The 11,906-nt window shown below is 47.6% G+C and overlaps 1 protein-coding gene across 1 annotated transcript; it reads right to left on the reverse strand.

Moving 5' to 3' along the window:
- Positions 1 to 572: 572 nt before the first annotated feature.
- Positions 573 to 8,843, reverse strand: DMRTB1 (DMRT like family B with proline rich C-terminal 1). The gene is made up of 5 exons (XM_055587117.1): positions 7,736 to 8,843; positions 7,391 to 7,479; positions 6,020 to 6,225; positions 2,733 to 2,916; positions 573 to 1,474 (listed from the first exon to the last, which is right to left on the reverse strand). Exons 1-5 carry the CDS (start codon positions 8,440 to 8,442, stop codon positions 1,410 to 1,412), a joined length of 1,251 nt encoding a protein of 416 aa, XP_055443092.1. The 5' UTR covers positions 8,443 to 8,843; the 3' UTR covers positions 573 to 1,409.
- Between the last annotated feature and the right edge of the window lie 3,063 nt (positions 8,844 to 11,906).

The following is an 11,906-nucleotide window of genomic DNA, read 5'->3' on the forward strand; positions in this document are numbered from 1 at the left end:
AGCAGAGATGCAGGATGTGTTTTAAATGACAGAGAAAGTGAAAACAAGGAAAGAGAACCAGGACTCTAAACAACAAAATGGGATCAAGTTCTGGTTTTTTAAAACCATGTCACTCTGCAGGGACCATGCAAGGAGCTGGGGAAGAGAAACTAGAGAAAATCTTTACATTTCATGTGTCTGCATCAGATTTCCTTAAAAGATCTCTACTGCTTAAAATAATAACAGGGAGGTGGGAGGGAGGCTCAAGAGGGAGGGGACATATGTATGCCTATGGCTGATCGACGTTGATGTATAGCAGAAACAACACAGTATTGTAATTATCCTTCAATTAAAAATAAATTAAAAATTTTTTAAACCATAGAAAAAGAATAACAACAACAATACTGATAGTAAAAAACCTGCCAGCTTTGCCCAAGCCTCTCAGTTGATAACTGAGATAAAGGGAAAGTCTTGCCTAAGTGCATAGAAAGAGCAGGCTTGACAGGCCATGAATCCCAGCCACCGCCTCCCATTCCCGAGGTTGCATTTCCCAGAGAGTTAAAGAAAGCATACACCTTCCACAAGGATTTCCACTGTTCATTTTATTTCAAATGTCAACTGTCCCCAGAGAAGAAACTGATTCCACAGGTAATCTGGAAGCACCATCCTATTCTCTGAGAACTGCATGAGAACTTACAAAAAGCTTAATTTCTAAAGCTAGCAATCATTTTAAAAACATGAAATAGTCAAACTTTATTAGTTTTTTTTTTTTAACCAGAAATGATGCCATAATGGCTTAAACTTCATGGGGAAAAAGTGAAGCAACCTCAGAGGCTAAAATGCTTATATTTGATAGTAAAGCCCCTAGAGAAGGGGCCCAGGCTGACCCTGGGGGACAGAGCAGTAAGAAAGGATGTAGCAGAACCTGTCTAGCACCCTGGTCCTGGCTGCTCCCGCTATCCACTTGGATGTGCTGGACGCCTGATGTCTGTGCTGCCTCCTGCTGGGGACCAGACAGAGGCGGCAGAAGCAGAGGCTAAGGAGGACAGTGCCTCCGTCCTGGAGAAGGACCTGAGGAAATCAAAGGCCGCCTCTAGGGGTGAATCTGATTAACAGCAATCAACACAGAGCTGGCTAAATTCATTCCGAAATGTGAGCTCCCGCCAGTCTCCCACATCTCAGAGCTCTGGCCACGCCCTGGTGACTTCACCTCTGAGTTCCTTTTCAAGGCCCTGTGTCTCAGGCTTGAGAGAACCTTAGCAACCACACTCTATCCTCCTATCTTGAAATGGGAATCAACTGCCATCTTGCGCTTATCACTACCCTTCCTCCCTACATATCACTGAATAGAGACAAGAAAATCATTGCTGCAAGCGCCTCCCCCCCCGACCCCCACCAAGGCCCCACGCTGCCGGCCTGAGGGCCTGGGCCTAGTTGGACTCCTCCTGGGACGATGGCTGGCTGGGCTCGCTCGGCCCCTTCACATCCTGGCCATCTGTGAAGGACAGAGAAGAGGGGCTGGACTGAGAAAGAGGGGAAATCACCTGTTTTCACACATAAGTTTTCTACAAGGCATCATCATCATTGCCAGTCCCTATGGAGAATTAGTTATTCCCATTCCTACTTTTAATTTGCTAGGAGTCAGGAGACTGGGATTCTAGCCCTGGCCAGAGGACATAGACTCAAGTTCAGACTCCAGCTCTGCTTGTCACAAGCTAGGTGGCAGGAAGCGAGCTACTCCCAGCTCTGAGCCTCAGCATCTCCTTCTGTCCATTAGATGGTGCCTACCATGCAGCATCATGGTTGGCATGGGGATTAGGGACAACAGTGAGAACGATCTTTTACCAATGCCTTCATCATTGTAGGTTTTGTTTAATCCTCAGGATGGCCTCATGAGGGAAGGGACCCTTAATTAGTTTGCTCTTGCAGATACTGAAACTGAAGCACCAAGGAGTGAATGAACTTGCCCGAGGTCACACCGTGGGCAAGTGCTGGAGCCAGGACTTATTATACCCAGGCTGTGCAGCACCAGGGCCATCGTATTTCAAGTCACACTGTACCACTTCCCCGGTTAACAGATCTAGGCATCAGACATACAACAGGCCTCGGTTTCTTTTCTTAAGGAGCCTCAGGGGAGGACTGAAAGGGGGAAAAAAACCCTAGAACTTTTAAAGCTTCAAGGGCCCTCAAAAGAAAACCCTCACAGTAACCCTGTGACAGGGCCCACTTTACAGGTGAGAAGACTGAGGCCCAAAGGAGGGTGTGAGTGCCCAAGATCACCCGGTGCACCAGTGACCGAGCTATGAAGGCCGGAGTGGCCTGAGCAAGCCCCAGACAGGCTCAGCACATGCTATTTCCCCAGCCAGAGAGGCCTGGCACCTCTGGTCTTTTGGCACCACATGCGTGCCATCCTCCACGTCTTTGCCCACAGGAACTGTTAAGGTGAGGAAATTAGCATTGAAGCTGGAGCCAGACAGAGACTTCTGCTGAAATCCGAGCTGCACCATGTACATATGTGAGACCCTCTCAGGGTTCTATCACAGTTTCCTCACCTGAGAATGGGGACTCACCTCCCCTAGATGCTCATGTATGGAATTTAGAGAGGGGTGCCAGGAAGGAGTTTCCCCAGGGCCCAGGACATTGAAAATCCTGTTCTCCATTTCCCTTCCCTCCATGTCCACTTCATAGTAGGACCCCCGTCCTCCAGAGTCCTCCTGTGTCCCTCGGCAGCTGGAAGATGGGGCCTCACTCACCGGTGTTCTCCTTGTCCGTGTCAGACAGGATGGTCAGCGAGAAGGTTGCTGAAGGCGGCGGGGGCAGCGGCGGCAGGAGGACCTGGAGCGCAGAGAGGAAGCCGGGTGGGAGGAACTGAGGCTGCGGCGCTTGCCCCAGCGGCGGGTAGTAGCTCTGCCGGAGGTCTCCCACGGGTTCCGTCACCTGCGGGGCACACACAGCAGACAGTCAGAGGGCAGAGGGTGAGCCAGGGGGCCGATCCCACACTCATGCCCCTGAATGGGGGCTCCCGTGGCGGCGATTCATCTCTGCAGCCCAGACAGTGGAGCACAGGATACCCAGAACAGGGTGTTCAGCAAACACCTGCCAGCTGATTGAAGGTGAGGAGGAGCACAAACACAACACAGAGAAGCCTGGGAAGCAACTGCATTTGAGCATGTCTACAGCCTCATTCTATCCTTGCGACCCTAGGAGGGAGGGTCTATTAACCTTCCTCACCGTAGTGACAAAAACCAGCATCAGTGAGACGAAGGTACAGGCCCAGGCCAGAGCTGGGGAGTGGCAGAGGCAGAACAGAATCCCAAGTCGGCCTGACTCCTCTGCTCTGCACTGGAGAAGGGTCTGAAAGCATCCACCTACTTGGGATCCCACCTCTGGCACATGGGATGACTTAAGACTCCAGCATCACTGGGCCTGTGGGCTCCTCATTCTAACCAGACAGTACAGTGCAGCTGTTACTGAGGCAAGGGGAGCTAGGTGACCTCAGGAAAAGTGGCTTCAGCCCTTTTGTGTTTATGTTCCTTCTTCAGAAGGTGAAAGCTAACCCCATACCACAGGACTCCAAGATGTCGGGAAGAACGGGAAGTGGAGGGGTGATGACCACACAGCTCAGAGCTCACAGCTCAGTCTGAGAAAGACATGAATGTAATAGAAAATCATAAATTTCTCAGTCTGAGAAAGACATGAATGTAATAGAAAATCATAAATTTCAGGGCAAGTCTTATTATTTACTCTTCCATCCAGGTACTCCAGAGCAGCACTTCACAGGCTGTATGCCAAAGAAATCCAGTGTCCCACAAGGTATTTTTAAGTGCTCTTAGAAGTGTTTTTTGTCCAGGGAGTTTGAGAAGCCCTGAAAACTGCCCCCACATCGATGACTTACACATGAGCCTATTAAATCTGCTTACGTTAACCCAGCACTTCCTAACTTAATTTGACCACAAGGAAGGGAAGAAAGCCCACTTTTGAGTACCCACCATGTCACAGACCAGACACTTTATATGCATCCATACCTTACGGCTAGAATCTATCAACAGCCTGAGGATATAAAACTCTTACCCCCATGCTAAAGACTAAGAACCTGAGCAAGGTCCTCAGAGGTTCGGTGACATGCCCAGGCCATGTGGAGAGTAAACAGCAAAGGTAGGATTGGTCTCTAGGTCTGTCTGATTCCAGGCCTGTGCTCTTTTGTGGGAAGAGAAAAGAGGGAGCACAGAAGCAGCAGGTGGGACAGGACAGGAACAGAAGGTGGCTCAGGGAGTATTTGGGAGGCTGGGCAGGGGCAGCAGGACAAGGATGAAGCAACTCATAGGCTCTTGGGTTTGAAACAGCTTCATAAATGAATGGGTGATCCCCTATCCAGACGTGAAGGGGGTAGGAAGGGGGATTATTAGTCTTTAATTCCAAGCTGCTCAGCCAAGTCTCTCCCTGGATCACAGCTCCTGCCTGGGGCTGGTGGTGGCAGCTCAGGCCCAGATAAACCAACTGAGATCACACTCCTAACAAAGGCCGTCTGGCAGGCCTGTCAATCAGAGCCCTGCCCTGGACGCCAGGCCCCAGGCTTCTGTGCGAGCAGACGGTGGGTGTGTGCTCCATTTGGCCAAGACCCCTCTCTTTGTGTGGAGGCTAGAGATGCCGTGTTCTCCCTGGGCTGCAATGGGGTGGCCAGCACCCCACCCTCAATTTCAGGCAGGACAGTGGGATGGTAAGAGTCAGGGTCATGTTTGTTCTAGACCTCTGTCCTGACTCTGTCACTGACCAGTTGAGTAATCTGAATCCCATCCCTTGCTCCCCACTTTCGTGACCCTGGACAAATCCGTTACTCCTCTGAGCGTTCTTCCTCTGCTCTGCAAAGAGGAAATAACATGTACCTCGAGGGCTTACATAAGGGCCAGTAGGCACCCTGGAAATTATCAAGACCAGTGGTGTTCAAACTTTTCCCCCTTGAATGAATGGAAAATGATTTCTGAATAAAACTAGAATATCTGGATCAGCGGAGATGCTGCTGCAGAGAAGCAGAAGCAGTGCATGACTTCAGTACATTAACGTCAAGCTTTGGTCCCTTCTCTTACTTTCCACATTAGACCAAAGCAGCCTGCTCTCTACTCACTCTTCTCTACCCTCCACCCAAGGCAGCATCTCTGTAACACACAGGGTTAGGCTTGTAGCTAAGGAAGAAAGTAAAAGTAACAGCAGTCTACACCTCCCTGAACGTGAGCTGCATCTCAGTCAACTCCCTGACAGGTCCAGCCTTATGGGCCAAAGTCAGGACTGGTCACCCAGGCCTCTCGCTATTCTGCAGTTCTGATGGCCCTCTGGGGTTGCCAAAAGGGAGAAGGATGGAAGAAGCTGGCAACCAATGCTGCAAAAGCTGGTCACCTGACCCACATCTCACACGACTCATATATCCAGAGCTTCCAGAACTCAAAACTCTAGGCTCAAAGAGCATACCAGTTAGTAACTGGTCACTGACCTTATAAAATGATTAAATTTCACCCATTTTTTTCCAACAAATATCTCCTAAGGTGACCAGTGTTTGGGGGAAGTCTCCATATTTTTCATGACTAAGCTTAAGCCCTATCCTCTTGAAAGCCCTCTGCCGTCTCAAGTGGGTCATACTTTTGCAGCAGGGGACCTTTGTTTGCTCCTGACTCTGCCCTCAAATGTGTGGCTCCAGGAAAGAGCTATTTCCTATCTGGTACCTAGTATTGACTGGCATTCCATGGATCAAGGCTGGTGGTCACTCAGGTTCCCGTGTGGCTGTTCCCCAGGTTTATCTGAGATGTGTCTGCATTCCTTTTTGCCTGAGCTCCCAGAGTCTCTTAGCCCACGCCACAGCCCAGGCCAACTTGTTCACATGTGCATTCCCAGAGGTGCACAGCATACAAGGTCTATGCTGTATCCTTCCACCCACTGCCCATGTCCTGGTACAGAGTGAGCACAATGGCTGGCTGCCTGGGAGAAAGTCTGTTAAAGCAGCCAGGGCAGCTGAAATAGGAACTTCGAAAATATCAGGAATGGGACTCACCGAGCCTCCTCCCTGGTACTGGCTATAGGACAGGTGCTGGAACCTCTGCTGCAGAGGGATCCCCACACTTGGGGACGCATCCTGGTAGCCCAGAGGAAAACGGCAGCTGGGATCTATGCTGGAGCAGCTGGGGTACGGCTTGGGAGGTTCTCTCTCCAGGCACTCAGACCCCACCACAGAATCTGAGTTGATGCTCAGAGGGAGCCCTGAAAAGACACGCAATGAGGGAAGTGTTAAAAATACATGAAGCCAGAAAAAAGGGCACCATGTTGTCTGAAGGTAGCAGTATAAACAAACACTCATATCCATTCACAGACAACTCCCACATCCATTATGCTTTTGATCCTCCCTGCTTTTTAAACCCTCAACCATGTTCTATTGGCCTCAGCAGAAGTCCTTGGCCCAGCCATGAAGCCCACGCAGGCTGGGTTCCTGCCTTCACTCCAGCCTCACTGTCTGATAACTAGTAGTGCCTTCTTCCTCCTCCACCTCGGGGCCTCTGCAGATGCTGTCCCCTCTGCATGGAAGGCTTTTTCTCCTAACCCCATTTTGCCTTCTTGAATCCTCAGTGTCAGCTCCTGATCTTCCTTCAAACCACAGCTAAACCACTGGTTATTAGAGTTCTCGATATACCAATCTGTGCTGTCCTTTTCTTTCACAAGGACAAGATCCTCGAAGGCAAGAAATCTGACTCACCCTCCCTCACCTTTTCATCACTAGTGCTGGGCACACAGTGCTCAGTCGATGGAACAAAGAAAGGCTCCATATCCGTAGAAAGGTATCCTTCTCCTAAAACTGCTTTTCAGATCTGTCTTCCTCATCTAGTTCTCTAGGGACCTGTATTTTCCTAGAACGTCCCAGAAGGCAGAACTGGCCTTCGGAGAGCATCAGGCCAATCCCCTTAGCCTACAGAGGGCAGAGGCTGTCACAGAAGGAAGGAGCTTGCCTAAGATTACCAAGTGAGCAGCCCCTCAGCGTCCTGACTCAGACTTGCGCTCTTTCTACCACACTGCCGTAGAGAAAACCAAGGAAACATGTGTCTGCACCCCAAATGAGCCGTTTTTAAAAAATCTCAAACCTACATGTGACTTGAAATTATAATAGTGAAAGTTACAATACCTAGGGAACAATGTAATTTATGCATGTGGAGGGAGGAGAGAAAAAACAGCAACGTCTCAATAAACTATTGTCTTGTAGGGAGCAGAAAAGAGGTCTCATTCCCATCCATGCCTGGGAAACAGGTGGGAAGAATGCACATACACACCCATTGGGCCAGCGCACGGCTGAGGAGCAAGCTGTCTAGGGCACAAAAGATGGGGGAGGGGTGGGCGGAGGGACGCAGGCGCAGTCATAAGACACTGGCCCACCTACGAGGACGTTCTGGGGGAGGAGCCTCCAGCACCAGAATGGGGTGGGAAGAGGTGCGCAAGCGCAATATGGCCACTCTCCCGAGATCCTCTCTTTTGGGAGGAGGAGCCTCAGCTAAGCGGCCTGGGGGCCATTTTTTTTTTGCGGCCATTTTTTTTTTCGCGGCCATTTTTTTTTTCTCCCAGAATGGAAAAGCAGAGACTACAGCTAAATGTTTTTAAAAATTACCCCCTCAGAACCACCCATTCCTTTCTCTTTTTACCTTCTTGCAAAAAGGCACCAAACCCAAATGCCTACTCAGAAAAAGGTATCCCAAAGCAAGATTCCCTCTAGAAAGCATCTTCCCACCCCCACCCCAAGGGCCCATACCCGCGGCTGGCGTGGGACGCCAGAGTCGGGGAAGCGGGGAGGCGGCAACCCGGAGAGGAACCAACAGCGGGACAAAGGCTCGGGGCCCTGAGAATCTTACTGAAGTTGGTGAACGGCCGGCTGGGCACAGGCCGCGGCGGCCTGAGCAGCTCCAGGCAGCTGGGGTTGCCCCGGCTGGCGGCCTCCGCTGCCAGCTGGGGCTCCGGAGAACTGGGCCTGGCCCTGGCTGCTTGTTCCCTCAGGCCCACGTGGCCACCGTTGTGGCTGCCCAGAACCAGCTGGAAGGCACTCGGGTTGGGGCTCCGGACGCATGGGGGCCTCTCAGGGAAGCAGGCGGCCGCTTGGCCCGAAGGGCCCGGCTGCGCGTCTCCCAAAGGGACAAGCGGAGGCAGCGGGCAGAAGCTTGGGCCTGGGTTGGCGGCCGCGCCCCCGGAGGCCAGCTGGGGTCCCTGTGTGCACAGGGCCACCTCCTGCTCCTCTCCAGAGGCCTGCTTCTTGAGCATCTTTTGTGCAGCCATGATCCTCTGGCGCTCAGTGATCAAGTAGCACTTCTTACAGGTGCACTGCTTCCAGCGGCACTTGCCCGCGTGGCCCTTGACTGGTACCAGGAAGCCATGGTTCCGGCACCGCGAGCACTTGGGGGTACGAAGCATCTTGCTGGCCTGCTCTGTAAGGTCTGCATTCATAGCACAACCGTCTCCTCTGAAAGCTTCAGGGATAGTGTAACAGAAGCATTTTCCCCAAGTCCCCGGTGCTGGGAACTTTGGATACACTTGTAACAAGGTGGTGTTCAGTGCGTCCCAGGAGCTGCAGCAAGACCCTTACATTCTCTCTTTTTTTTTTTTTGGTGCAAAATTTGGAAAGGTTCTGTGCCTTGGTTAACAAGATGCAAAGGATTGGGTTGAATAAGTTCTTCAAGTAATGCTATTGCATGTGTATCATCTGGGTTAGCTGCAGTCTTAGGCATTTAATTTACAAACTTTCTCTTCCCGCCGTACGGTATACAGAAGGTATTTCGTAATTTCAAAAAAAAAAAAAAAAAAAAGGCGGAGTGATACTCAAGGATCCACATACTCAAAACTCCAGAGGAACGTAGCTGTTGGTAAACCTGTTGCAGTAGAAAAGGATTCCAAGTATCAAACCGTGTTTCTCCATACAGAAGCTGCTGCTTCTGCTTAATTTCACTTTTCTCCCCTACAGAGAAGCAACTGTTCACAGTGATGCTTCCAGAATATTCTCAGGAGCTCAGTGCAGTGTGATGGTTGCTCAAGGGTGTGCCTTTAGAGTAATTCCCATTTTTTAAGTCTTGCTGGTATAGGTATGCATCTCTGGAAGTGGCATACTGCAGTTGATGGCTTCCAAAGAACAGCATACTTGGAATGATTTAAAGTAAAAGGGACTTAGGACATTTTAGCATGAGCTTGAGCCAGTACTTAATTGTGCCATGAATTTAGTTATTCCTGTAAAGCAACCCAAATCTTGGGACATCTGCAAAGCTGCCACAACTTCATAGTTTTCCCAAGACTGCTAAGCTAATTCGTTTTCTTGTTTGATAGAAATTTGTGACACCCTGAGGTCTTTTTTCCCCCCTGCTTAGGTCCCAAAAAGAAAGAAAGAAAGAAAGAAAAAAAACAAAACAACTTGTCATCATAGGATTAATCATTACCTTTAAGGGGGTAGTTATGGTTAATACCTGGCTAAAATGTGTGTATTTTTAATTGTCCTTTCTCTGAAGTTTTCTGTTTCTGGTAACAGAATGGTAGAAGTGAGAGCCAAGGCCTGGTGTCCATCTTGAACTTCCTGAGCCACTGGTTGCAGGTGTACTTTGCATTTCTCACTAGCTACCTGACAATAGGAAATGGTTGCCATTCTGAGGCTGATTACACACTGGAAAGCTGAAAGATGTTTGTAAAGTTTTTTCCTGCTTTGAAGAAATATATTACTCATCTTAAGAGGGCAGAAGTATATGTTTCCTGTATTATTTGACCCTTTAAGAATGTCACTGTTATTTCAATCCGTTTAAAGAGATCTGGGTTTGTCTTTGCTTTGCTCTAACAGCCTGTATCTTAATTTTTGATTTAAAAAATATGGTCCCATAAATGAACACACAGACAAGTTCTTTTTCTGACTCCACTTAATTCAGAATGTCTAATTTTTTCACTGACCTTGTCATTTGAAAATGTTACTTAAAAAATCATGGTTTCAATACTACTGTCAAAAAATCTGGGCACAAACTGCATTCTTTCATGATACTGCAAATTATAAGGTCATTTTCTGCATCATCAAATTTAAATTTTAACATCAGTTGCCATCAGCTGATAAGGCCTAAACATGAAAACTACTCTCATTTACATTTCATGCTTGACCACTCAAGATCTCTTCATTTTCCTATTAATGGTTTAAAGGAAAATCCTATTCAAAGACAACCATTTGAATTCATTTATTTTAGCCTTTTTAATGGCAAAATGCTTCCATTTTTACTCATAACTTTGGAGCAAAGTATACCCAAGGTGATGTGAATTTGCATACTGCTTTGAGAATGTTAATAAACAACCATAAATCTTTTAAATCCATTGTCATCTTATAAGATGCAGAAATCCTAGGGTTTATACAGTAAACAAATAAGAGAAAAAGACTAGTTTATTTCTCTCTTCCCCTCAAAGTCTCAATTTGTGTAGGTAAATTCCAACAGAGCTTTATTTATTTCATGCTTGGAAATTCAGGCAAATTTATAGGTTTGTTTTATTTGGGTTGATGGCTGATTACTTCTTAGGCTGCTGAATATATACCTATATGTGTGTCAAATTTATTTATATTGTTATTTAAAAAGATAGTAATATGTAAAATTGAAAAGCTGGAAGTCAAAGAAGGATGAGGTAATAGTAGACCCCTTCCTTCCCTACACTGAAACATTTGGATGTTTATGTTTAAGAAGGTCTGCATCATCATAAGCAGAAGTTTATAAAAAAGTTACAGTGCTGAGGAATCACCAGTTTGACTAACCACAAAGGGGCTGGTTGATAGTCATATCTGAGTCCCAGCTTTAGATACGGCTGCTTCTTCCACAGAGTCCTGAATTTCCTACCTTCAATAATGGCTCTTCTCTTCAGTTAACATGATTGTAATTGATACCGTTTATTTTAAAGAGTCTTGTATTATGCTGTGCATGGGGGTATCACTTGTAATCATTAAATATTGTATGCACAGTAAGTTTCCTCACTGGTAGCATGCAAGAGTAAGGAAGGGCTTTTTTGCCTATAGCATCTTCCCCCCAGTAGCCTTAACCCAGATATCTGCTGTCTTCTTCAGGCTCTCTCTCATGAGCAATGAAAACGTGACTGAAGATTTTGCAGGGGGTAGAGGGGAGGATTTACATGACATATCTTGTAGCAGGTGCTTTAAAATCCTGTGTGAGTGTTTCTCTTCTCTCAAAATCCTCCTCTTTTGTGCCACACACACTGGAGAGGAAGTGATCTGGTCCCTCTCCACCTTGCCCACCCTCCCCATCCCCATCTCACTACCCAGGCTCTCTAGCTTTTCTCTTCTTGATTTTTGAGAGTTCTGTAACGGCTGTGACTATCTTACTTCCCTTTATATCTAGCACAATATAGACATTCAGTAAATATTTGTTGAATGTACAAATGAATCTTGCCTCCCTCTCCTGCCAATATCAAAGGCATCTCATTTCTCACTGACACAGTAAATTAACTTGGATCCAGCAACTTTATCCAATATCACACAAAACAGAAAGCCCAGAGTGAATAAGATCCAACAGAGATGGTTGATGGCATCATCAACTCAATGGACATGAGTTTGAGCAAACTCTGGGAGATAGTGAAGGACAGAGAAGTCTGGCATGCTACAGTCCATGGGGTCCCAACGAGTCAGACGGGGCTGAACGACTGAACAACAAGAAGAAGAGTAAATAGGACCACTCTCCCAACAAGCAGAATTTGAGGATCAACTTTGCTTCCTCGAGATTACCTCTTCCCCCTGATGGGGAATATAATTAATATATTATATTATATTATATTATATTATATTATTAACAGTAGTAATGCCAACTAGCACTTACTAAGTGTTTGTATGTGCCAGTAATTATAAACTCCTCTGCTGCTGCTGCTGCTACTAAGTCGCTTCAGTCGTGTCC

Source organism: Bubalus kerabau, chromosome 6 (genome assembly GCF_029407905.1).
Source record: "Bubalus kerabau isolate K-KA32 ecotype Philippines breed swamp buffalo chromosome 6, PCC_UOA_SB_1v2, whole genome shotgun sequence".
Classification (NCBI taxonomy): domain Eukaryota; kingdom Metazoa; phylum Chordata; class Mammalia; order Artiodactyla; family Bovidae; genus Bubalus; species Bubalus kerabau.

What these genes read in the sequence shown, in the direction of transcription:
- DMRTB1 (XM_055587117.1), bottom strand. Translation starts at nt 8,442, where the DNA reads ATGAATGCAGACCTTACAGAGCAGGCCAGCAAGATGCTTCGTACCCCC. An exon ending in TATGGGCCCTTGGGGTGGGG is followed by an intron (nt 7,480 to 7,735) that starts GTGGGAAGATGC and finishes TCCTCCCAAAAG; the next exon opens with AGAGGATCTCGGGAGAGTGG. An exon ending in AGTACCAGGGAGGAGGCTCG is followed by an intron (nt 2,917 to 6,019) that starts GTGAGTCCCATT and finishes TGTGCCCCGCAG; the next exon opens with GTGACGGAACCCGTGGGAGA.